The sequence below is a fragment of the Drosophila rhopaloa genome, unplaced genomic scaffold, assembly GCF_018152115.1.
Source record: "Drosophila rhopaloa isolate 14029-0021.01 unplaced genomic scaffold, ASM1815211v1 contig_3, whole genome shotgun sequence".
Lineage (NCBI taxonomy): Eukaryota > Metazoa > Arthropoda > Insecta > Diptera > Drosophilidae > Drosophila > Drosophila rhopaloa.
This window is the reverse complement of record NW_025335123.1, coordinates 16,236,659-16,263,792: the sequence shown is the minus strand read 5'-3', so window position 1 is coordinate 16,263,792 and position 27,134 is coordinate 16,236,659. Positions and strand designations below refer to the sequence as shown.

General features: G+C 39.7%; 1 protein-coding gene across 50 annotated transcripts in view; it reads right to left on the bottom strand.

The window, feature by feature from the left end:
* LOC108040189 (sodium channel protein para) overlaps positions 1–27,134 on the bottom strand; it is a 66,779-nt gene that overhangs the window by 25,518 nt on the left and 14,127 nt on the right. For 4 of the 50 annotated variants that reach the window (XM_044460936.1, XM_044460951.1, XM_044460969.1 and 1 more), the window contains 18 exons: positions 26,400–26,555; positions 26,086–26,291; positions 21,872–22,000; positions 17,835–17,926; positions 17,450–17,726; positions 16,609–16,918; positions 15,124–15,432; positions 11,775–11,837; positions 10,071–10,251; positions 9,780–9,988; positions 9,617–9,716; positions 9,353–9,421; positions 6,042–6,319; positions 5,808–5,981; positions 5,423–5,585; positions 3,226–3,413; positions 2,897–3,101; positions 288–469 (listed from right to left, as the gene is read on the bottom strand). In XM_044460936.1, the coding sequence (XP_044316871.1) occupies positions 288–469; positions 2,897–3,101; positions 3,226–3,413; positions 5,423–5,585; positions 5,808–5,981; positions 6,042–6,319; positions 9,353–9,421; positions 9,617–9,716; positions 9,780–9,988; positions 10,071–10,251; positions 11,775–11,837; positions 15,124–15,432; positions 16,609–16,918; positions 17,450–17,726; positions 17,835–17,926; positions 21,872–22,000; positions 26,086–26,291; positions 26,400–26,555 (3,291 nt within the window). Of the gene's footprint in view, positions 1–287; positions 500–2,857; positions 3,102–3,225; positions 3,414–4,365; positions 4,529–5,422; positions 5,586–5,807; positions 5,982–6,041; positions 6,320–9,352; positions 9,422–9,616; positions 9,717–9,779; positions 9,989–10,070; positions 10,252–11,774; positions 11,838–15,123; positions 15,433–16,608; positions 16,919–17,449; positions 17,727–17,834; positions 17,927–21,871; positions 22,001–26,085; positions 26,292–26,399; positions 26,556–27,134 lie in introns of all 50 variants that reach the window. The other 46 variants (XM_044460928.1, XM_044460943.1, XM_044460968.1 and 43 more) reach the window with 24 other exon arrangements.

The window sequence follows — 27,134 nt, the reverse complement described above, 5'->3', positions numbered from 1 at the left end:
TTAATGAACGAAAAAGAGAAACGAACAAATAATGTAAATCAATCAATCTTGTCGTTACGAAAATATTCTATATAATAATGTATGTATGGTATTTGGGAGGAGTAGTAGCGGTAGTAGTTGTAGTAATACATAGTATGTGGGGGTGTGGGATCGGGTTCGGGGTATCACAAATCAATACATACGAGAATGTATCAGGAACTTGAGCTCGAGTAACCCGAAGGACCCAAGCTCAAGATCAAGTTCAAAATCGGTAGATTGCGATCCGCACTGGAATGGATTGTATTTACCGTTGCGTTATTTAGATATTTGGATTTCTTCGGCTTGTTGTTCTTCATGTCGCCGTGTATCGTGAACTCCATGCCATCCCCGATGGCCACCTCCAGTTGCGTCTGCTCCTTGATTCCCTTCTTGATCAGGCCATCGGCGAGGATCTCGTCGTGACCCAGCTCCAATTCGTTGTCACCATGCTCTGCAGATATACAACGACAAACGCCTTTGCCTTTCGTATCCCATATTCGATCGTAATAGGTTTATAGATAGTGTTTACATAATCGGTTCGATATATACATATGTAACGTAACAGAGGTATGGCATATATATATATTGAGTTGTACGGATGGTTAATGACGATTATTGATCGGTTATCGATTGTTGGGAAATCATAAAGCGAAACGAATTCATAATTCATACAAGCAGTTGCCGTTCGCATTAAAGTTGTTGTTGTTGGTTGTTTGTCGATCGTTTTGGTTGATTTGATTTTGATTTCGATTTTGATTTAATTTGAATTGATTAGAGTCGATTCGGTTTGATTTGATTTGATTTGATTTGGGATGAGTCGAGATTTGATTTGGTTTGAGCGTTGTTTGATACGTCGGCCAATGCAATACGATTCAAGTTATGGGTTGTTTTTTAATGTTTCGAATTTTTTTTTTTTTTTTTTGGAAATCATGACAAGCCATAATAAATGAAAAGAATGTAGATAGATATTACGGTTAATTCTTATTATTGGGATCAAATCGTTAAATCGATAAGGACACACAAAAGAAACACAAAACACATTTAATCAGCGTCTCCGCGGTTCGATTGGTGGTTCGTGGTGGTGTCAGTGGTTCATGTTGAATGGATCTTTCATATTCGTGTAGTGTGCCTTGTAGTTTGTGGTGGATGTAGTTAGGAGACGGAGGAGGAAGAACGCTCACAACACAACAGCGAACAACACAAATCGCAAAATGATCAATGAACTCAATAAACTAGTGATCAAAACGTTACTAAGGCGTTTCCACTAGTCAGCATCAATGGGCAAGCAGTTTTTTGCGCACTGCTTGCCGCATCGCTGTAGAGAACTGAACTAAAGTGCTTCCACTACTCGACGCCAGTGATCGAGCTCAGTGTTTCCACTGCACTCGCACCACTGATGCCAACTAATGAACGTAACTGATCGTTTAATAGAATAAGCTGGTGAGCCGTAAATAACCAAAGTGTTTCCACTAGCCGGCATCAGTTGAGACGAGCCGTTTCCACTGATCACAGCTAGCGGATGAAACTCAAGGTGACGGATGATTCGAGTTGCTAAGGTTTAAACTAAAATCCATACATATTACTAATACACAGACAGTAAATCGAACAAATAAAAAGTTTAATAACGAGAGTAAGAAAAGTTCATAACACTATGAAGGATCAAATCCACTGTTTTACTTTCAATTTATATAATTCCATATTACAATGTGAGTCTAATACTGTTTTCGCATATTTTTGTTTCGTTTCGGTAATGAGAGCTAGACACATAATTGAATTTGCTATTTGGGGAAATTCTTTTAAAATCAATCTCGTTTTTTTTTCTGCTCGGCCAATCGATCTCCGTTGCGAGTCCAGCGAGGACTATTGAAAATGCTAATGTACAAGGATGTGGGGGAAGTGGTTGTTGTGAAACCAAAACCAAAACCATTAACCTAAATCCGAAATCAAAAGGTGAGGTAAAACAAGTATTACTAACTTTAAGCTAGATTCAAAGAACTCAACCAAAGGTATAAGGATTCAATTGCTAACAGTATTGACGACGAGGATCAAACTAGTTTATAAAATGTTTAGAAACTTGAATAATATGTATCTAAGGAAAAATACGTATATGAGTACAATACTTGGTTTTTGGTTTTACTGATACTGTTACTTTCGGTTCAGCTAAATACAGGCTATCTAAGTAATGCTAAAGATTATGACGGATACGGTTACGGTTACGATTTGTTTTAGTTGTTTGTTGGGTATGATGTGATCGGAAATGGCACGGCACGGCACAGTTCTCTCAGCGCGACTCACTCGCTGGCTGGCCGCTTTGGTCAGAGGAGTTCTGAGGTCAGAGGTCAGAGGATCGGTGACCGGCTGAAGAACAACAACACTTAGGTTCAAATCGAACGGGAACCGATACGAACAAACAAAAGAAGAAATGGAAGCGATCTCTTGATCGACATGAATACCAAGATGAGACTTTTGGCTTTACAAATACATGTTCTGGTGAGTGGTTGGTATGGCTGAGTTCGAGGTTAAAGGTCTAGGTCTAGGGAGGGAGGTATACTTGAAACTAACTAAAGAGAATTTGCAAATTGTCAGCTAAGAACGTATTTTTAGTTTTGGGATTGTTTGTTTTAAATTGTTTACATAATGCGAATTGGGTTCGATTTTTTGTATTTGATTTAGATACTGATATTGGTTTTAGATCGATTACGCAATTCAATTACTGGCCAATGGTGAGTTGAAGTTAACGTTAACGGTATACGCAATTATATCGTTGGCAATATACGAGTATTACGAGTATCATATAATTAAAAGTAGTTTAGTAATTGAAAAACAAGTGGATAAAAACCTTCGCTCCAAATCCAACTGATCTGGTTGGTCCTCTCACCTGATGGTTGATCACTTATTTGATTTGTCAATTTGTTACGTATTAACTTGAAACAATCAGCAACATTACGCTTAACCCAACTTTTAAATCGGCCAATTCGATTGAAGGCCTCGGCTATTTTATTCGTATCGTTATCGGCAGTCGGCGCTGATAAGCTAGATGAGCCAAAATTGGACAAAAGCAAGGCTAAGAAAAGGTTAAGTACCTGCAACGAAATGTCATCGATTGGCTTACATAGCTTTTAAAAAGGTAAAATGTGGTTGTAAACGATGCTTATCCACTTATCGGTTTGATCTATCGACGCGTGGCCAATTCAATCGATTACTCACCACAAGATTGCCGATGACAACGGTGGCCAAGAAGAAGGGAATGCACGAGACATCGCCCACGTACATGCAGTCCCACATGGACTCGATCCATTCGCCGCAGAGCACCCGGAACACGATCATGAAGCTGTGCATGAAGTCGGTGAAGTTCCAGCGCGGCAGGTCGCCATCCGGGAAGCGGTCCTTGTGATCTGGCGATGGCATACAAGGATCGTTATTATCGTGGCACCCAACTCTCCTTGCATCGTTCAATTTTGGGGGTATTTGGACATTGTTTCAATTGGTGTTCTTTGGTTTTTATTTTATTTGGTTCGGTGTCAAGCCACATACAAAAGCGTGTGCAAAAAGTGTTCAGCGCAGCGGGCACTCACAAAAAAACGGTGTGGTATATAAGGTAAATGCCAGAAAAATCGTACACAGAAAGAAAAAGCGATAAGAACCGAAAAGGGGTGGCACAAAGTAACGCACGTCTCATTACCATCAACATCATGATTTCTTAGGCTAGAGCTACGAAAGTGTGTAGCTAGGTTGCGTTTGCGTTCTCATATACAAAATACTTAGGAAGGAAAAATGAAATAGACGAGCTTGGAGTAAATTAGCTAGGAGAAAAGATAGTGGCCGTACTTACGGAGCAACTCTCTCGATCGAACATTGAACTTGAAGGCCAAACAATAATTGGACCCAAGCTCCAAGTAATTAATAAAAACATTCTTATAGTCGCCAAGGATCGACTATGATGGACTGGATGTGGTGGGGTTTCCATTCGGAACGGACTAATGGGTTGATCAGATTGCTAAGCTAACGAAAACGCTTATTGGCTAACAATAAATCAAAAGTAGCATGGCATGATGGTTATACAGAATGCAATTGGATGGAAGACCTCTAGGTTATAGAGCCTTGATCCTTTTCCTTCCAATTGGATTCCTTTAATGTGTAAAACTGAGCTTGGTGAACACAAAGAACGCAGTACATACAGACAGGTGAGGCTAGATATAAATCGGGGGTACAGTGATCCCCATGACACATAGACACGATTACGTATACGAGTAGTGAACAGAAAGGGCCGAAAACAGAAACACACAATAACACACATCGAATAAAGTCTTGTATGAGGTTTGGGGATGCGATTGAGCTTGCACTTACCATGATAATTCTTTCCGAACAGTTGCATTCCCATCACCGCAAAGATGAAGATGATAATGCAAAGTACAAATGTCAGATTACCCAAAGCGCCCATGGTGCGTCCCATAATCGAAATGAGTAAATTAAGTGTTGGCCAAGACTTGGCCAATTTGAATACACGCAGCTGCAGTTTGCGAATTCGATTTGATTTGATTTTGTATTTTTTTTGGGGGATCATTCACATTTCAATTGGCAATTGGTGTATGGGAAGTTAATTCGATTCGATCATGTTGTTTGTTTGGTTAGGATTCAGTTCGATTGGATTCGATTCGATTTGATTTGATTTGAAAGCCGGGCAAAGCATTAGGAAAATATAGTGGAAAAAAGTAGTATTTAGGTTATATAGAATTATTCCAAAAAACAATCGATTTAAAGATTAAGTAAAAGTATCATTTATGTTACCGATGGCTCTTGCACAGCAATCTTTGACTGCGATTAGAATTTCTGTGTACGATACAACCTCATACAAAAACACTTGAGTAGTTTCTATATATACAGGTTATATTGCTTAGGCTATGCCTAGTTTATTTCCGGGCCTAAAAAGTAATCTTATAACGTAACATTCGCTTAAAGGATCTCTCTAAGGAAAAAAGTAATGGCAGACATAGTCCGGGCAAGATTTTCCGCTATAATTTGTTTTTTGGCAGCAAAAGCAGAATCTTAAAAAAACTAGATGGAAATCAAACCAAAGTGAGTTGAACAAAAAAGAAAAACCGTGCCCAAAGCGTGGCTCTCCAAAGGAGTTCTCGGATTAGGCCAATTCTTGGTCTTACGTTGGTGTATTTTCAAGGCTATAGCTAAGAATTAGTAGTATAGTAGGAGCATATAGAGTCAAAAACGTATGTAAATTGAAAAAGTTGGAGGCAAAAAGGTTGAGAAAGGTTGCACTAAGAAAATATTTTCATTGCACGCTAGAACTTTGCTTTGAATTCGATTTTGGGAGATTGGGGGGTTTGTGGATCTGGATCTGGGAGGGATCGGGAGATTCTGGGTCGGCGATCGCCATCTCCTAAAGTACCTGTGTAGTTCTTGCCAAACAGCTGCATGCCCATAACCGCGAATATGAAGATAATAATGCACAGGACGAAGGTCAGATTGCCGAGGGCGCCGACAGTGCGGCCCATAATCGATATGAGCAAATTCAGCGTCGGCCAGGATTTGGCCAGCTTGAAAACACGCAGCTGCAAATTGGCAGGGCCAAGGAAAGGAAAGGGGTTTATACGAGCACGAGTACGAGTTAACAAGGCGACGGCAATTGCGATTGCAATTGCAATTGCACGTGGGTACACGCTAATTAGTTGCCTGCTGGGGTTAAAGGTTAGAGTCGCAAGATCTTAGGACTAACTTAGGGCTAGGCTAATACGGCTAGAGCGAGATCCTAACGAAATGGAACGGAGGCTTACCAATCGAAAAGAACGCAAGACGGACAGGCCCTGGACACCCTCAAGACCCAGCTCCAAAAGCGAGAGGGCCACGATGATGAAGTCGAAGATGTTCCAGCCCTCCTGGAAATAGTATTTGGGGCTCATGGCCATCAGCTTCATGGTGGCCTCGATGGCGAAGGTGGCCGTGAAGAACTGCAAAATGTATAGTGATAAAGTACAAGAACTGATTTAGGTTTAATTTAGTACACTCACATAGTTGCCACTCTTGAGCACGCGCTCCATCTCCTTGTTCATGTCGTGGTGATCCATCGCCATGAACATCGTGTTCACCACAATGCACAGCGTGATGAAGAGCTCGACGAAGGGATCGAAGACTATTAGCGAGACCCACTCCTGAAATTTCAACCAAACCCAGCAACAGTCCCACACACAAAACACATCGATGCCTTTGAGGATCACTTCGAGTGCCTTGTCTTTGAACGTTGGCCCGTCCTCGTCATCGTCCTCTGTTGGGAAATAGTAAACGGAGACTGAACCATACAAAAATTTGTTATTAGTGGTGATTTGACCAACTTTGACTCAGCCAGATTGCTTTTACTTTAGATAGTATTCATTTTCATTCGTTTTTCTTTTCTTTTCTTTTCTTTTTTCTTTTCTTTACATTTCTTGTTTTTGGTTTTGCTGTTTTAATTTGTTGAAGCTCATTGCATTGGATATTATTCGTTAAGCAATCGGTTCAAAGTTTGTGTCTTGTGTGAGAGAGGCTTTGGCTTTGAGATACTGGTTGTCAATTCTTGCTTTGCACGTTGCACAATACGAAAAAAAAAAACGTTTGCAGGTAGGAATTGCAATTTTTAGTCAAATTTAAAGGTTAGATAAGTCTAAACTCAACTGAACTACTTGGCCGGGATTAATCGATGTTCTTACGTAGAGCTGGCACTCCATTAATGAAAAATAAAAAATAAATATTCTTCACGTTACGCTGGCTAACAGGAGTATACCCTTTAAAAAGTATCAAATAGAGTCATCATTGCCAAATATTTAATTTTGGCTTAATTAATTGTTATTCACAGCGTGAAAAATAATAAATATACGAGTATACCAACATCGAATGTTAAATGTACATGTATATTTTTAATTAGGTTAACCCACATGTAATTTCCATGCGAAATTTTCTCTTGAAAAAAATACAAAATTAATTACCGTCAATTGTAACCGAGAAGAACCATTGTTCCCTACAATATTGACATTTTACCAGCTCTGCAGCAAGAATATCGGCACTTCGGTGCCCGAAGAGTCCAACGCCAATTTGGTATTCAGCTACTACTATGGGTATTTCTGGACTAAAAGCTGATCGAAGTCTATATGCGTTTAATGCTGAATCTAACTACTTACATTTTTTTTTGAAAAAAATCATGATGCTACCCCTTATGAAAAATATTTTGGCCAAACCCCTAATCAAAACCCTAGGAAATGGGTAACGAATATTGGAATGGTTACAAAATTTCCAACAAAGGGGCATTTACAGAATAAATATGTCGAAAAAAAAATTATTTGGAAAAAAAAATCATGATGCTACCCCTTAAGAAAAACATTTTGGCCAAATCCGGAAGAATTCAGATCGATTTTTCGGTTTTTTAATACCTGGAAATACCTAGTTAAATTAAACTCCGGGTTAAGCTAGGTTTATTTTCGGTTATCGGAACCAAAACGGACAATATGGAAACTCACTAATAGTACTACGCGAATCATATTCCAATACAATCGTTGCTTGGCGCTTCAGTTACCAGTTTAATTAGTTCTATATATATTATATATTGTTTATAATCATGGAAATCATTAGATAACAGTGAATGTGATTGGACTAAATAATGTTCTACGAACTGTTCAACAGAAGCATGCTCTAGGAATTGTTTTATTTTAATACGCCAAAATTCAAAATAACTACGAAATATGAAAAATGTAGGTACTTATATAAAAACGAAATCAACTAATTTGGGCAGTAAGTTATCTAAAATATTGGAAATATACAGGTAACTATAGTTAAGGCATGCATTAAAAAATATGTAACGAAATAGGTAACACAAATAGCATTGTTAACTAACATTGGAAGAAAACCGAATTCCGCGATTAGCTTAGCTTTTTTTCTATTTTTTTTTTTTTGATAATTTTGAAACGTTTTTGAAATGTTTTTAAAACGCGTGTCAAGTTGAGCCTCTCTGAAAAAGCAGCCTTCGTGACGTCACAGCCTGGCAGGAGAGAGTGAGATGGAGTTTTCGTCACCACTCCGGCTGCTCAGTCGCCATTGCTGCTGCTGCAGTGTGTGTGAGTGTGTGAGGGGGGTGGCGTCAGCAGCGTGCGAATTGCGAAAGCTTTAAGAGAGAGTAGAGAGAGAAGCTGCAAGGAAGCGCCTCGCTCTCCCGCTTTAATTGTGTGTGTTTGTGTACGGATAGGATACAACTCTAATTATATATGGGTGTGTGGCTGTTTGGCTGTGTGTGTGTGTGCCTTGCGGGCTGCACTTTTAAACGGACTTTTGTTCATGTTTGTTTTTAAACATTTGTTGTATAGGTTTTGGCTTTTTTGCTTGTTCGCTTTCTTCTGTTAGCATCAACGGCATTAAATAAAATGGACGAGTCAAAGAAGTCATTCATTGGAGTATATATTTAAATATATGGATATATATGCATAGGTATATATATAAAATATGTTTTGCTTGGCTTGGGTTTTTTTTTGTTTTTGTTTGTTCAGCTTAAAGTAGAGAAAGTATGGGAATCAAAAATATTTATATATATATAAGTATGCACACGAGAGTAAAGATAGTATGCAGAACATAACACAAAAGGAAAATGCAATGGGTAAAATATATAAATAAAGGCCACGCATCGTTCGCTCTTTGCCGGCGGGGATATGTTAGTTATCAGCTATCAGTTATTTGTTATCTGTTATCAAATATCAATCGACGGATGCACGGGATGCACAGGATGCGGGCTGCATGCGAGCTCTTGCTCATTCGCTCCAGCCATCAATCAATCAATCAATCAGTCGAAGGACTCGGACAGGCGGGGTCACAAAACGCATGCGAACCGATAAAATCAAAAACAGGACCGCAATCAAAATGCAAAATGAAATGCATAAAACATGAGGGGAAATTAAATTAAACTTTTGTCGCAACAGCCATGATGGCCAGGTCAATAAAACTGTCACTCCACTCCATTTGATATTTGGGCAGAAATCGGGCTGGAGATGATCTTAACCTACATATGCTGGTTTTGTAAAGCCAAAAACGTAAATTATTTAAAAGAGGAGGAGATTGTCGGGGAAAATCGACTGGCAATCTTTGTTTCCCGCGCTCCCCTCCAAAGGCTGTTTACAGTTTGTATTTACATGATAACGGAACAGGAAACGGAAACGAAAAACAAATCGAACAATGCACATGTAAGGGTTAACACAAAAGAGACGACGATCGATTGGGATGCAAAAATGTACAGAATGAACGAAATGTAGATTAATCGATAGTAAACAGGTTACAGTTATCAGCAAGCATATATCGATCCACTTACCACCGCGATCGCTTGCTCGACTATGCCGACCAGCGGCCTGTTCGATGATGTCGTTCAGGACCATCACGTCTAAAAGGAGCAGAAAAGGGATTGTGTTATCGAAATAGCATTTTTCCATTTTAACTACGAGCTTATGGATTTGCGTCAAATCTTAAAAAAGTATTAGCTATAGTGTCGAGCGACAGTTCGTATAAATTATAGTTTGTTATCATTCGATAAATACCTATATTTGTAACACAAAGTAGCCAAGAATGCCAAACCTACCTTTCATGTCTACCACCGTTTGTGTCTGGACGGGCTCGATAAAAGGATTGTCGTGATGTTTAATCTTGCCAGCTTCGTCCGTGCACTCCAGACCGATTTCCTGCAATGATCGATATAATCGTTAGTTTGATAGATTGCCAATCGATGGGCAAGATGGGCTTACGTAGTCGCGATGCTCGAGCTTGTGATTGGGGTCCAGGCAGGTGGTGCCATTGGTGGCGCCCACTGATTGATTGCGTGTGTTGCGGTTGCGCAATTTGCTCTCCTTGGTCATTGTGCTGACGCCCATGACGGCCATGCCGCCGAGTAGATCGCCATGTGAGGTATACGATATTCGGGACTGATGCGAGGTGTACGATGAGTGCCGAGAGCCTGTAAGCGAATTCGATCATCAGTCAGTTTTTTCATTCAGAATATTATGATGGATTTTTTTGTGGGAAAGGGGAAACCTCACCTAGGTTGCCGTAGTATACAGGCACTATGATGGCCCCATTCTCCTCGGACATTGGGGTGACGGCATTCGAGTCGTCGGCATAGGGCAGGTGCTGCTGGGCGTCCTGATATGTTGACAATACCAACGGCTTGCGATCGCTACCGGGTATACCAAAGCGGCCACGTCCGTTCCGTATCGTGTACTGGGCATGGTTACAGGTTTGAGGATCGGTTAGTTCATCGGCTTCAACCCACTCGCATCCACTGGCACACTCGCACACCCGCGCATACACGCACCCACTCAAGCATTCAGTAAAGCCACACAGCCATGTATGTTAAATATATATTTTGATATAGTCGTAATAAGGATTTACAAAGTATTTATACAGCAGAGAGCAGTAGAAGGAGTAGGTAGGTGGTATTAGCCGAGAGTAGTGAGAGTTATGACGCGGGTTTTTTTCCGGCATATTGGGCCGTTTTTTTCAAACAGAAAGACTCGGTATCGATGGGATTGAAATGGGCAATCAAGGCAACAATAATAAATTAAGAGCGGAACAACAAATCAAATGAGCTGGTAACGAAATCAGTTCAGGTAGCATTCAAAGTATTTGAGCTGATTTCGGTTATTCAGAGAGCAAACTTCTTTAGTTGGTTATAAAGATACGATGCGGACCACAGACAGACTTCAGAAAATTACTCAGTTAATTGTGTTTTTTTTTTTAGTTTGTGTTTACACATGTTTATACACAGATACTTACAGAGTATAAAACAATATAAGGAACCACAAGGAATCAACCGAGGAGAACGGAAGACGAAATCATAATAATTAAGAAGGGAAAACGATCGTAAAATGCATATTGAGACGTGAAGGTGAGCGTGATGGTGACAGTGAGTTGCGACTATGTGTGACAGTGACCGTGAGATGAGTGACATCCGGACGAGAACTGTTCCCATCGAAGCCCACTGCTGAGATCAAGCTAACCAGAGTCAGGTGTACAAAGGAACAGGGAACAGGCACACATAGACAGACACACTTACAACCGAGTACAGTAAAGAGCAGTACAGTTAGTTAGACGACTATACGTTATAGATGGGTATGCATGATAGTATATATAACAGTATATATATATAGGGATATGAAGATACAGCGATACACAAAACAAGGCCAAACAAGAAAACAATTATTCAAGAGAAGAAAACGATAAAACATATAGACAGTAATAGACGATTAGGTGAGTATGACAAATGGTTATGGTAATGCTAATGCGAATGCTTATCGGTTAGTGCCACATGTGACTCTCAGTTCTAAAGATGTTCGGGTATTACGGAGTGTTACAGATGTTACGGAAGCTACGCTAACTAGTCGCTTATATGGGGATGATACAAAGGCATCGTTCAGTGTTCGATGGACACCGTTTCGAGAACTATATGTTATCAAATCTGTACGGTAGCAACTGCCTACAACATACGATTACTTGACTAAGACTAAGACGGTGAGTCTCAGGTGATCGACGAGTGTCATGATGATCTAGGGCCAATTCCATGGTTCTGGATCGGTGATCCACATGGACATGATCGACAGGCCGATAATGCGAGGGAGGGGGAGGGGGGGGACGTGTATAACGCATTTCCGTGTTTGAATTAGTGGGTGTGACTGTGTGGGTGTTTCTGTGTGAGTTGTCAGTAGTGGGTGTGGTGTGTTTGAGTGTGTGTGTTGGGCGCTTACCTTGTGAGAACTACGTGATCCCCTGCGTATGTTAAACGGTGAACCAGGTAAGGATAAGGATGTCTAAGTTTTGTTTTTTTTTCGGTTCGTTTTCATTTTTCATTTGTTGTACAAACAAAGTATAAATAGAAGAAGAAAAAGAAAAAATGAATCAAAAAAATTTATATATTCCTCGATTGCGGTTTTAATATCTATGGATAAATGTATATTTATTTTTTGTACAATTTCATTTTTTTTTTGGTTTTGGTATAAATTTTTCGTTTTGGCTGTCTACGATTTAAAGGAAACGTTATTACTTGGAGCATTTAGTTGTATGAGTGTGAGAATACACAAGTGTGTGTGTATAAATGTGTATATATATTGTGTTACTGTTTGTGTGTGTGTGTTTGTTCCTTTTAACATGATAAGATAGCAACTATTTTACATTTTTAAGTTTTGTGAACGTTTGATTTGAGTTTAAAATTTGTGGTGTGATTTCGGTTCTACTTCAGCGTAGCGTTTGTTTAAAAAGTTGATTAATTTAGCTAAATATTTAAGGGTCGGGGTTGGAGAACAAAAAAAAAGCAAATGTTCTAAACGGGGTTATACTTATATGGTTCATAGATCAAGAATTATCAACCAACAGAAGAGAAAACTTCAATGGAACAATACTGAAAATGAAAAGGTTTGAACAAACGTTTGAGTCGATCAGGAAATCGGTCCCATTGACGGAAAATTCGGCTCAAAAACGGTAACGAAAATAATCGAAATCAGAATCAAGTGTTAATCGGTAAGTTCTACAATCAACTCTAGGCAAATCTCTTCCAAACTTCGTACGGATGCATTTCTAGTTTCAAATCACAACTCTACTGCGCTTTCGATCTCTTTTCGTTGCATACTCAGCGGGCATGGCAGGGGGCGGCTAGCGGATCGAAAATAAGGATATATATCTACACGGTATGTCTGGGCTGTTTGAGTCCTATCAGACTTTATTTTTGGGGGTGTACGCATGTTGTTTCTTGTCTGTGTGAGTTCGCTTGGTTGGTTTAACAGAGCGAGACAGAGAGAAAGTTGGAGAGAGAAAGAGAGTGTGTGTGGGAGGGAGAGAAAGAGAAAGAGAGAGAGCGAGAGAGAGAGAGCAACCTACCTGAGGCAACTGGGGGCTTATCGATATACGATCAACGGTCAATCCCAAATAGTTTCTGCTCTCATCGAAAACTATCTGAGGCTGCCCTGAGCAAAATTGATGGTTGTTTAGAACGAGCTAGCGAGCGAGAGCGAGATAGCAATAGCGAGTTATCAATCAGTATATCTATCGGTTAGGTATATATTGTGTGAAAAATGTGTTTTTTCTTAGTTATTCATGGCAGTTCATTGCTATGTTAGCGGCTGAAGGTCATAAACGGAAAAAGCCAAAAACGTTCGATACGTTCAAAAGTTAGCTACTTGATAAATGGAACCGCCGGTTATCGTCGGTTATCGGTTATCGCGAGGATCGTCCAATTGCGCGCGTTTTTGTGTAAGTGTAGCTGTGCGGAAATGCAAACGCTTGCTATATGCCAAAACAAATTCGCGTGTCGTGATTGGTAACTATATTTAGCATAACAAGAGAGGGAAAGAATGAGAGAGCTCTGCAGATCTGTCGTTATCGCAATTGGTTATCGCTCGTCCGATAGGTTTTTCGATCTGTTCGATTCGACTTGATATAGCACGAGTGCCAACGTTCTCCAATCGATGGATTCTAATTTTCGGAATCCGTTTGTGGCGTGTGTCAACTTTTTAAACTGTTATACACTTATAGATGCTATAACGGTACATGTTACGTTCGATCAATGCATGCAATGGTTAATGCAGCCACATAAATAAACATATCTTGAACTCTATCGCACAATTTATCAACAAATATCTTAACGAAACGTTAACAGAAATGGAAACAAGAACAGGAACTCAAAGAAATTACTGATCGCTGACCACACCCTGGCCAAGAATCAGGGATAGTATTTAAAACTGAAAACAAAACAATAATCGAGAATTATCGAAATTGAAAACCGAAAAGCACAGTGGTTTTTGTGCGGGTTCAAAGCCTTATAGCGCTGGTTCAATGGTCAAGCTAAGCTGACTAATCGGAAGTCTATGGTTCTTGTCGGTTCTCTTAGCTGGCATTGAAATGATGGGCGCAGCAGAATGCAGTTCGAAAGCCAATTGTCAAAGAAACCATAATATATATATGTAGATAAGGATTTTTGATGTTACCTAAAGCATTCCGAGCAATGACCCAACCAAAAGTTGAAACAGAAAAGAGAAAGGATACTACAAAATCACTGGAAAGCAATGACAAAACTTAAAACGAATTATAAACTCAAAAGTATAAATCTGTAGCTAGGCAAATGGATAAATTATGTCAAAAGATCCTACAATAGAACTACAAAACTGTCTGGGATTCTAAATCCTACCGACACTCACGCACACTCAGGCACTCGCATGCACATAACGAACGGAAATCAAAAAAAGCGAAATTAGAACAAAATAAAGATTGTAGAGAGAGATAGAGATAGGTAAAGATCATGGTACATACATATCGACACGCACTAACACTATATCCATATACAGGTATGAAAGGATTCAATATCTAGTTGCATGATCATACGGGTAAGTTTATATAGCATATAAGGCACGAAATGTACGATCCAATCAAAAGAGGGAGATATCCAACAAAATGATCAAACTAATCAAAGGAAAATCGACGAGAAACGATACAAAATGATAGGCGATAACTGGAACTCAGGTTCGATAACAATGCAATGGCAATGTAACGGCATTTGTAACGGTAGCTATAACTGTAACTTTTACTGCAGCTCTAACTGTAGTTTAAGCGGCGACGCAAGTAATCGATAGCTCATGGAACGAATCGAATCGAAGCTGCAACGCAAACTGAAACTGGAGCCCAGAGATCGTCGATCGATAGGCAGCGATCGGAGGACGAGACCCTTGCAGAGGAGTCGATTGGAATAATAAGAAAAACGCAACGGAAAAGCAACCTAACCGAGGCCAAAAGCAACTCAAGGCAACACATACATAATAATCGATGATGGGCCATCGAGCCAACCAAACACAATTCAAGTACAGTTAACACATCTAGGTCTAGACATTGGGTACAGTAGAGCCCAAAACGCAAAAGCAAAAAAAAAGATACAAAAATTAAAACCGAAAACCATATCGAAACAAGGAGGATCATATGGAGGAACGGAAACGGAAACTCGTCAACTCGGAACAGAAAAAATCGAAACGAAACGAAACGGAACGGAAAGAAAAAGACTGGAATGGAAAGGAAGGTAAAGAAAAATGCTGCGCCTGCGCTCGGAATACTTACCGTGCTCACTTTACGAACTTTGGTAGCTTGGTGTGCTGTGGTAGGTGCTGGTTGTCTTTGTATAACGCTCACCGACTCCGACTCCACCTCGACGCTGCGAATGGACATCTTCTCCTTGTTGTTGTCATCATTGCCTTTCTCGCCGCCAACGAACAGCTCATAGCTGATGCACGAATACGTCGGGCTCTTGGCCATCTCCGGATGCAGTGCAGCCTCTTCGGCGGCAGCCGCATCCGCTGCTGCCTGAGCCTGCGCATTTGCTCGTTCCTCCAGCTTGGCCGCCTTGGCGGCGGCAGCCTCCTCCGCTTCCTACAACAATTGTTAATATAATTAGCGATTATGTACAGTCCCATCACTCCGCAATCTCACACATCCGGAGATTCAGGGGGATTTGGGGTTTGGGGTAAGGGTTTGAGGCTTGGGTTCGGAATGGAATTGGTACATTACGAAAAGCAAAACTACAACTACTTTGATCGGTTATGTTTTATAGGTACACAGATCAAATAAAATCATACATTAAGGTGCTGTGCTGGGTCTTGAGGAGGGGGTTTTGGGTATAGGACAGGACATAGGGTACTGGAACTTATTTCATACATATTTATATATATATATATATATATAGAGAGAGAGAGTAAGTATAGGTTGTGAGTAATTTGATTTCTTCTTTTGTTATTTTCTTTAATCGTTTGTGACTAGTGACAGGATCGGAACTAATGGTGCACTAAAATCATAAATATATAGTAAGTAAGTACGAGTATATCTCCAAAGAGTTTACACATAAGATAAAATATTTAAATATATATATGGAGAGATAGAGAGAGAGATACGGGCAAGTTCCAGGAACTTTAAAAGCTAAATGGTTCGTGATTAAGACCAGGTCTTATAGCAGTTACTGGATGACAGTATCAGACGGAACCGCGCTCGACACTTTATACAATGATTGGAAAGTACAGGAGAGAGAGTAGTTGTTTCGATAGGATGTTGCGATAGTTGATTAAGTTAGATTGATAGACAATTAGCTAAAGCATACGATATTAGGGCATACGATATACATACGAGTAGACGATTTATATTCATATTCATATTCATATGGTACATACAAAAGAAAAAAGCAAGTCTGTTGTTGCTGTGATAGTCATTGTTTTATTTTTGGTACGGGTAGATATTCTCAATATTCGGTTGAGTTCCCGCAGCAATCGAAATTGAAATTATCTACCACAGCTGTTGAGTTGAGTTGAGTTTAGTTGAGTATATAGTAAGTAAGTTTGGGTATCGTATCGCAGTTTGGTGTGGTATGTAGTACGTGATTCGGTACTGCACTGTTCATGTCTGTTCTTGTCTGTTCGTGTCTGTTCTTGTCAGTTCTTGTCCCACTGCCCGGCACTTGCTGCTGCAGTTGCATGTTGCGTTTAGCAGTTGCAGTTGCAGCTGCTGTTGCTGTTGCAGTTGTCTGGGGCACTTGCGGTTGTCTGGGTGTCTACTTACACGTATCGCCTCCTCTTCGGCAGCCTCCTCTTCTTCGGCCTTCTTTTGCAATTCGTCATACGACATGGCAACAATGGCCAAAATCAAATTCACAAGATAGAATGAACCTAGGAAGATGATGACTATAAAGAACAGCATGTGCCATGGTCCGGCGGCGCGCAACACCAGCTGGTACAGGTCCTCCCAAAAGTCCTGTGTCATCAGCCGGAAGGCGGACAGGAAGGCCCATCCAAACGAGTCGAAGCTGGTGTAGCCGTAGTTCGGATTGGGTCCAAACCCCTGCAGGCACACGTAGTCATCGTCGCATTGCCTGGGATCAGATCGGATCGGTTTGGTTTGGTTTGGATAGCATGGCAAAGAAATAATACACAACAGAGTTTCGTTTAGTTGAGACAGAGACCTTCTTTAGATACTGTAATTTGTAAGCTATTGCGTTTTTAATACCCCCACAATATCAGAGATATTTCGGTTATCTAGATTCTTGAATTTTAGAGGCTTAAAGAAGTAATACCAAACCCATTTGAAGAAATACAACTTAATGAAGATATATTGAGGAACAATTAATCAATGCTACAAGTTTAAATTAACCTGCTATTTGTTAAATATATATTTTATGTCTTAATATGTTTTAATTTAAGCTTTATCGTTTTAAACTCACACTTTTCTGTTTATTTTTCATTGTCGAATGCCTTTATGGCCTTTATATGGGTTTTTATTTGTATGCTAATACAATTCACGATTACTATCTTTGTGAGTTTGATTTAATTTTGAAAGCATCTATTTCCCAATCCAAACTTTTCTTTCCGCTTGCAATCGCTAACGGATAAAGTCAATAACTTACCCCGCGCCGGATATATTGCCGCACAGCGGAAATGAGATGCCCTCGTCCTCCGAGTACCAGTTGGTGCTGTTGCGATTGTGGTAGTCCCAGTTCTCGTCGGTCAGATTGCCCCAGGAGCCGTCCAGCGGGAACTTCTTGATGCACTTCTGGGTGAGCACGCCCATGTAGATCTGCAGGCCCATTAGCGCGAACACCGACAGGGAGAACATGGTGAGGATTATCACATCGCGCAGATTCTTCACCGATTCGATGACAGCGCCGACGATGGTCTTCAAGCCTGTTCACGCAGATGATTCAGATGACAGACAGAGGGGGGTAGATCGATTATTGGAGGGGTGGCATTAAAAGACAATAATAGGCATTTCCCTCGCAATCAATTTCATACCTGGCACAATGGCTACGGTTTTAAGCGCTCGCAGCACCCTAAACGTTCGCAAGGCTGCTAGATTACCTAAATCTATACCCATGGTCACATAACTGCGGATCGGTTACACATTTCGATGGTTGATTGGCGGAACGTGTGGTTGGTAATTCGATGTCGAGTCGGCAGATACGGATATACACACAGAATGTCATCGAGTATTAGTAATTATAGGGCTAAAGGCATGCGGTTGTAGTTTGGTTATTTATAGAATTTGCTTCGATTCGATTTGATTCGATCGCGTTTGATATTAATTACAAATGTTGTGGGTTCATTATTCTTTCGTTGTTCTTTACAAAGCAATTAAGGTAAATCAAACGAGTGCTCAGTGGGTGTGTGTGTGTATGTGTATGAAAGGTGAGTGTATGCCATAAAAAGCCCAAATGAATGCGAACTTTGACATATGCCTAAACATAGGTACTAAAATAAATAAAGCTGCGGCCGGGCAAAGTTTATTACACATTTTGTAAATTAGCTTCACCTGGGCCACTTCCCACTTCCCCACTCCCCACTTCCCCCTCCCCGCAGCCCCCCTCGTCCTGGGCCCACCAATCAATTTTCACTCCGTGGCTGGCCATAAAAAGGCATATTAATAGAGCCAGCTTAGCCCCTGCTCCCGAACAGAAATGTGGTGCGCTGTGACCCGTTGTACGTCATCCTTTAGGAATGCTCGGGTGGCGGGTGCAACACCACCTCCCCACCGCTCCCCCCATCCAAAGTGCCACTAGCAACAGCGGTTCCATTTATTTTTCATGAATATTTATCGATTTGTCTGCCATTGCGTGCAATGCTTTCGTATAATTGCCCACTGTTTTTGTTCTTTTTTTTTTTGATAAAAAGGAGAGCAAGATGGGGAACGTTCTAAAATCTGGGGATAACGTGAGTATCTGAGGATGCTAACTGCAAGCGATCTACAAAAATTTAGGTCAGTTATAACATTTTTTTTAAGGACAAGCAGTGCTTACAAATTTCTGTTGGGTATAATTTAGATGTGTCTTGAATACTTAAATAACCAAATATTTTTATTTGCATAAAAATCGGACAAATATTTTGATGGAAAGACTTTTCCTTTTGCGTATACGTAATATTTAAATATTTTCTTAGATTGCGTATACGTGACTTTTTTGTGGCAAGGATTTTTGGATTTTGGGTATGTTATACCCAGATTTCTTTACTCATTTACTTAAGCTCATTTTGGGAAACCCATATTAAGTCGGAGCCCAGAAGTATGTACTCGTGATTATGGTCATATGCAGAATACGTATACGCAATGTGGTACACCAAGGTTTCTTTACTAACTCGATTTTCAGCCATATCAAGTTCTTTTTGGGAAACCCATATTAAGTCGGAGCCCAGAAGTCTGTACTCATGATTATGGTGATACGTATACGCAATGAATACGTATACGCAATGAATACGTATACGCAATGAATACGTATACGCAATGAATACGTATACGCAATGAATACGTATACGCAATGTGGTATACCAAGGTTTCTTTACTAACACAATTTTTAACCATATTATGCTATTTTTGGACAACCCCTATTAACCATATTAAGTTCATTTGGAAAAACCTTATTAAGTCGGAGTCCAGAAGTCTGTACTCATAATTATGGTCATATGCAGAATACGTATACGCAATGTGGCCACAATGCAGCTAATTGGAAAGCCAGCTTGATTTAACAGTGTTAAAGGACCTATTTCGGGCAGAATCCCGGCTTTTGTGCTAAAAAAAAGGACATGGGCGAACGAGTGGCCTGCATTCGCCAACTCTCACTCTCCGCCAGGGGAAAAAAGCACGAACGCTTAAAGCCGGAGCTTTAAAATGTCGTGCCTGGCATTGACGAGCCAAGGCTGCGCGTCCTGGCGGCGCCACCAGCCAAATGTGCCGCACGACACAGTCACCTCACCCCCAAAAACCACCCCCCAACCCCCCTTTGGATCCCTGGTGGCCACCCAGGATAAAGAAAAAAAAGAAGAATGGCAAATAGACAGCTCCAATAAATGCTTAAAATGAAGCAGAAAGCAATGAAATGGAATTGTCACGAAACGACAAAAAAGAACAAGGAAAAGCGGCAATTTAAAAAAAAAAAGAAAAAGAAAAATAACCAAAAGATGGGAAATGGAACAAAAATTAACTTGAGCGACCAAAAATTTGTTTATGGCTTTTTTATATGTGTGAGTGTGAGTTTGGGAAATAATCGCAGAAAAGCCTGCCTATGTATGTGTGTGTGTGCTTGTGTGTATGTGTGTATGTGTGGTTGGGCGCGTCATTAGAAACGGCAAAAATAAATCAATAAAAATGCTCAGCTAACGCGACTCTTTTTGTTTCCCTCGCGTGTAACGTATAATTCTATAGAATTCTATGGCCATGGCCATAGCTGTTTTCTTGTGGCTGCTTTTGCCGTTTTTATTATTTTCCAACTGCTGACTCTAATGAATGTAATTCCATTTGCTCTTTGGTCCTGTGCCTCTGTTCATTTTAATTTGGTTTGGCTTCCACTTTTGAATACTTCCGTTGGCCTCTCCCCTTTGATTAATTCCGAAAATACCCAACTTTATATATACATTTTTCTAAATAAGTCAGCAAGTATTTACCGAGTAAACATCAAACATACTTTTTATTGCGTACTAAAAGGATAATAGGCTTTTATAAAAAAAATATATATTTATGGTAGCAAATTGTTAGTTGAAACCATGATTTATTCAATTTTTCATCTCATGTTGTTTAAAACTGAAATATATGTTCTTTTCAATTTATTGGCTAAGAATTTTCTGGGAAAAGAGTAACATTTCTTTCAGATTTCAACCGAAAAAGTTCATTACATTTCTGTCCGTCTGCATTTCGTTTATGATTTTAAAAATTTCAACTGATTTTCCTGCTTATTGCACCATGCAAACATATGCATTTTTGGTGTGGGCAGCGATTTTTCTTCGTTTTTCTGCGTCCTTCCCACACTTTGTGCTCATTTAATTGCTGATGCTGATAGAACACACAGCTGTCTCTTTGATTGCATTTAATGGACCAGCAAAATATGTATATATGCATATGTCTGTAAATCGGTTAACGCCGCATTCAGTCGCCTTCAGCCTTCAGTCACGTTTTTTTTTTCGTATTTTCCGTATTTTTCATTCGGATTCATTGATTGACTCAACTTGATGCTGCTAATTGCGCGATTCCCACACACTCACACACACAGACACGATTATGTTAATGAAGTGTGCACGTGGGTGTGTGAATGTTTTGCATTAATTAATAATAATAATAATAAATATTGTATGGCAATACCGCTAATTTGTAATCAGAAGTCAAATGACTGTAAACTTGAAACAGAAAAAGAACACAAAAACAGTTTCATAAAACCAAACTGAAGAGGAAAACATGATGTGGGAGAGTTTTTGGGTTAAGTGGGAGGTCTGCTATTCAGATTCGTGTCACTACGGCTTTATACGATGGATGTTTCAGTTACGATTCCAATACGAAAGCAAATTGTAATTCAAAGGCAACACAAGAAACAAGAACTGATCCTTATAGATGATACATTGGTGCGAGGGTGGAGTTACTGCTAAACACCGAAAATAGTGTTGTACAATACTAAGTTCAAATACTTATAAGTTCTTGTTACGTTATACAATACTGAGTTAAGGGTACTGTACCCGAAATTGATTAGGTATTAATATTGATAATTAGCTTATTATCATTATTACTTAATAAATTTCTTTTATTTTGATTACTATCTTAAAAAATGAAATTTAAACACTTGAAATTGATGTAACAATTTATGTACTTTGGAAGTCTTTAATTAGATTGTATTTTTATTGCTTCACATATATACTGACAAATGTAATTTAATTTCTGATCATTTTCTATGGAACATTCTGTTCGGTGTTTAAGCAGTATTCAATTGGAATTGTAAGCGTGATATACGGATGGATGATAATTTGTTTTTCAATTGTAAAAAGATATATATTATTTTATATAGGTTTATATAACTCACGCTAAAGCTATTACTACGAAGTCCAGCCAATTCCATGCATCTCTAAGATACGTAAACGGGCATAAAATGAAACCTCGTGCCATCACTTTAACAGCTGATTCAAATGTGTAGATTCCGGTGAATATCACCCTAAAAACGAATTGAATTTCGAAATGCAATTTGTTGTTGACTTCTGGGCTTTTATGCACTTCAATTGTTTGCTTTAAATATTTTTTTTTTTTTGGTTAGACTGCCTGATGATGGGTCATCAACAAAAACAAAAAAAAATACGACACACAAAAACTAAAACCAATTGGAAAATGTTGTCCAAGAAAATAGATGGTTAACTGTTACATAGAAATCGAAAATCAAATACTGAAATAGAGTAGTTGCAAAGTGGAGTAGTTGGAAAAGTGGCGCTTAAAAGTAGGCTATACTCCTGGCTCCCATTGTGGCGATCTCCAGTCACTGGCACCTCCGATCCAGCGTTGATTGACCATCTGCTTCCATCCACAGTTGATCTTCCAAGAGTTCATCCAAACGTACGTTTTAAAACTAACTTAAGTGATTAGCCTAGCCCATGCCATTTGCAGCCCTGCACTTCTGGTCCCTTGGGGATGTGTGAATGGTGGCACCACATCATTCAGTTTTTTCTAAATTAATTAATACCCACTCCATCTAACACGCACACGCAAAAACACCAACCGGGAAATTGAATCCTTCAAATGCACAATGAATATGGTATGTGTTAAAAAAAAGGTGTCTCCTAAAACAAAATTATTCGTTTTCAGTATATTACCTAACTTATTTACATGTTTAAAAGTAGTTGTGTCTCAATATCTCAATGATATTCAATGCTAATTTAAAGGAAATTATTGTTTATTTCTCTTTGTGGCAGTTTATTATTTGATAGCAATTTTTGAAGTAAGTGAATAAATTTTAAAGATATTTAATAGATGTTCTACAGCTTTCCCTTACTATCTTTGCGTACACAGGTACTGAATAACGTTTCGTAGTTCACAGGACTAAACGGGGACATGGAACGAATGGAAGGCGCACATCAAAAGGACACTTGAAAAGTGCTTGACCGTCCTAATTACTGAATTGCAGATGCAGATAGACAATTGTCAATGTCAATAATGGTTAATACTTAACGGCCAGCTGCTTGAAGCTGCCTTTGTGTGGGCAGCTATTCGGGTGGGTGTCAGATCAATAGGCCGACCTTCGGCCCATCCGCCCATTTGCTCCACGCCCCCCGCTGTCACGCCCACCGCCCACCGCCCCCGCTGGCTGGTTAGCCATTTGACAGATTTCAGACAGACAGCGTTTCAGTGACACCCTTCTCTTCTCCTCCCTCCGCTCGTTATCGTTGCCGTTGTCCTTTGGGCGCCGCAACTAGTTTAAATTCGCTGCCCACGGCTCGATGCCGGCGGGGGTCGTCCTGCGGGGGGGTGAGGGGGAGGGGTGGTAGGTTGGATGGTTATGCGTCTGACCTAGGCCCCAATGCCTGTGAAGGACACTTGAGCTGTGTTTTAATTGCAGGTATTATGTCTTTCTCAGGAGCCTGCACAAGTGTGACCTCTGCACTGTGGAAAACAATGGGACATAATGGGCACATAAAAACTGAAAACTCTTTACTTGGAATTTATATTCTAGGATTCCATCCTTCTGTCTCTTCTCATGTCCTTGTAGGTTAATTGTCACAATACATTTTGTTATAATAATTTAAGCCTTACTTGGAAGTAGGGAATCAAAATGATTAAGCTATTACCAACATATCAGCTGACTAAGTTAAAATAAAATAAAAAAAAAACTTATTTTTTACAACCAATTAATTTATTTTTTTTCCATTTTCCTTTAATTTCAATTTAATATCAGCTAAAAGAGGAACTTAGACAAATTGTAAATACAGTTTTTCTCTCTGCATGCACTCCTCAATCCACTTTAAGGAGTGTCCTTTGCCTTTACTTTCTCCAGCAATTCCAAATATTCAAACTTTCCCTTTTCTGCGGTGTGTGTGTGCGTGTGTGTGCGTGTGCGTGCCTCAAGTTATGCGGCACCTGCTGTTTAGGCCCCCATCGTAACCCATCCTATCCCCTATTTCCTGAATCCAACCCTTAGCCAAGTTCAAGTGGCACTTCCGCTTGCACTTCCATCTGGCTGCCATCTGCTCCTCCTTATCCTGCTCCTTCACCTTCACCTTCTCCACATCCTTTTCCCTATCCTCATGCTTATGATTATCCTGTCGCTCTGTCTCGTTCGTCACTTTTTTTTTGTATGGTTCTCTTAGGGTGCTCGATTCTGATACCAAATCTGCGACAATAACTTTGATATCAGCTAGAAAAATGACGTAACTCTTTTCACTTTAATTTTTGCTTTATTTGGCGCTGTGCGCACTCTTCAAAGCATTTTTGCTCGCTTGGCTTTTCTTTTTGTTTGTCGCTAGGGTTTACCATTACCATTACTATTACCTATGTACAAATTAACGCTACGTATACGCAATGTTCTAGGATTGTTCAATGATTAACGATAACGAGTTCTAGAGTTCTAGATGAGCACTAATCGAATCGAGTCTAACTAGAAGTACATATCGAATCGATTGGGAGTAGACTATTAAGTGAAAAGAGCGAGAGACAGATGTCCTGGCGACATATGGGATTTCTATAAATATATATATATATATAATATATATATATGTATACGGGATCCAAGGATCCATCAACTGTTCTAAGGATATGAGCTTTCTAAGTCAGCTAGATATATCACACAAACTCTACTTTACTTTCCCCAAAACAGTACGCTACCAACCCTCATACAAAATGGTTTATTCTCTATAACTATTTTCGATTATGGGGGATCTTAACTAGTTATGGGCGCTATGATTACATATATATATGATTTACATAGATACGATGATCAAAATGTTCTAAATTCTGGTTCTAGTTTGGGATTAATTTAGGGAAATTAGTTTACAATACGTTGTTGTTCAAAAAGTTTTACTTAATATATAAACTTAAACAATTTACATAAGAACTAACTATGAATATAATTGGAGGTATAAGTTGTATGTTCTAAGCATGAGTAAGATATATAAACTAGGTAGCTAGGAACTACAATCGAGTATACGGTGCAAAGTTACTTCATTTACAAATGATATATCGATTGAATTTAATTCGAAACGTGAACAAACCAAAACCAACCAGTTGGACTGGTTCAGTCCCAGCTGGACCTCTACGAATCCCCGAAATCTGGGGGATAGGTTATAGTCGGTTATCGGGGGATATAGCGATTGCGATTGGGTGATGCCCAACCACAGATGGACTAGCGTGGCAAATTTACAGTTGGAATGAGTAATTTGAATGGATCTGAGATTGGGACTCTATGATCGAGTTATCAAACACTCGAACAGTCGAACGATCGAACATGGCAAAGTTACTCACGGATATGAGGATATAGTACATATACAGTAGATAGTAGATATTAGATAGTAAATAGTAGATAGATAGGTATGAATGCATTGATGCGATTGTGGTGTCATATCATACAAGAGCGGATGCACTCAACAGGTCGAGGTTCCCAATGGACTGGCCATCGGAAAGTGCCATGGCACCGAACCTTCGTACCACAACTATATAGTAATGCATCATGATATCGGGGTTCTCTTACTGGACAAAATGGCTTTAGCTTAGCTACCTAGGAACTTTACTTTACTCGACATTTTTACCTTCGCCTGCGTAGGTTATAAGGATCGATTAGACAGTTAATTGAGTTTGTTTATAGATATTGTACAGGTGTGTTTACATATCGATTGCACTTTGGTTTGTTGCTGTTTAACGATTTCTTTTCGTTTGGCTTTTGTTGAAATCATAGAGGAAAGAAATTCAAGTTTGACCTAAATACACATCTGCATAAATATCGAAAAAGTTACATATATAGTATTGTATAATATCGTATAAATATTGTTTAAGTATGTCGATTATATAGCACATAGGTATATAGATGTTTATATACTTATATGACTAGTACAGAGTATAATAACATTAGTTATAAAAGTTTCATAAACAAAGACGAACCGAAAACGGAAACGGATACGGAAATCAACTGAATTAAGTTTGAAAATGAAATTTAGCTAAGGGAAAGGAACCAAATCAAGTGTGTTCAGTCGGGGATTACATGTGGTCAGATAACTTATGTCATGTGGAGTATATCAAGTGACTGTGGCCGGGTGTACTTACTCAGTGGACTCAACCGTGGGCGTTGTCGGCATTATCATCAGGATGCAGTTGACGAGAATTGTGGTGATGATGAATAGGGAAAATAATGGATGCACTAGAATGTAAATGGCCACACGACGTATCGGATTGAATGGATCGAGCAGCCACATTGCTTTTGATGCAGAAAAGCGAAAAATATCTTTTCCTTTGCTTACAACTACGAATGTCTGCAAGAGAGCGTCGTATCGGGATCAATTTTGGATTATCGTTAATAGGTTATTAGTTAATAGTCCCCTCCCCTCCCCAATGATCGTAGATCAGAGCCTATCACTCACCAGTATATTGCTGTAGAAGGGATCGATATCCTCGAGAGGAGTGGAGGCCAATTCCGGCGGGAAGCTGCCCTGCAATCGAACAGGTATTGGCACACCCTGTTCAAGTGTAGGATCCGGTTGTGGACCTTCATCCTCGTCCTCGTCATCATATCGGATCTGTGTAGTTCGTTGTGCGATGTGCGTTGTGCGGGGAGAAGAGAACGGGTTGGGCAAGAATGGATTAGCAAGGACCTTCGTACAAACAATATCAATATCACGCGGCACGACTTGGCCGGTCGGAATCCAACTTAAAATGGAATTGAAAGAATCGGAAATAATAAGTCTGAAGGTGAGCGGCACACAAATCAACACCAATTTCAAGCGCTTTCGATTCGGATTAAAAAATTTCGTGATGGTTTCAGTTTTGCATATCATATCAGAGTTTTGTCTATATGTATTTTTTAATATATATATGTTGGTATATATAGTATAAGTATCGATTATAAATACATATATATATTGCATATATACAGGGTGATAGAGAGAGAGAGCAAAGGGGCAGGAGACAGTTTGGGGTCGGGTTTTTTGGGGGGGTTCAGCAGATTCTGTTGGTATGCAAAAGTAACACCAAGTCGGTTCTACCAAATATCTGGGTTACACCTTTTTGGGCGCTTCATCGTTTCAATAGTTTTCATCTATTTTTCGACTCTTCGTTGTTCTTTTGTCGGGTTCAAAGAAACGGAAACGAAACAATGA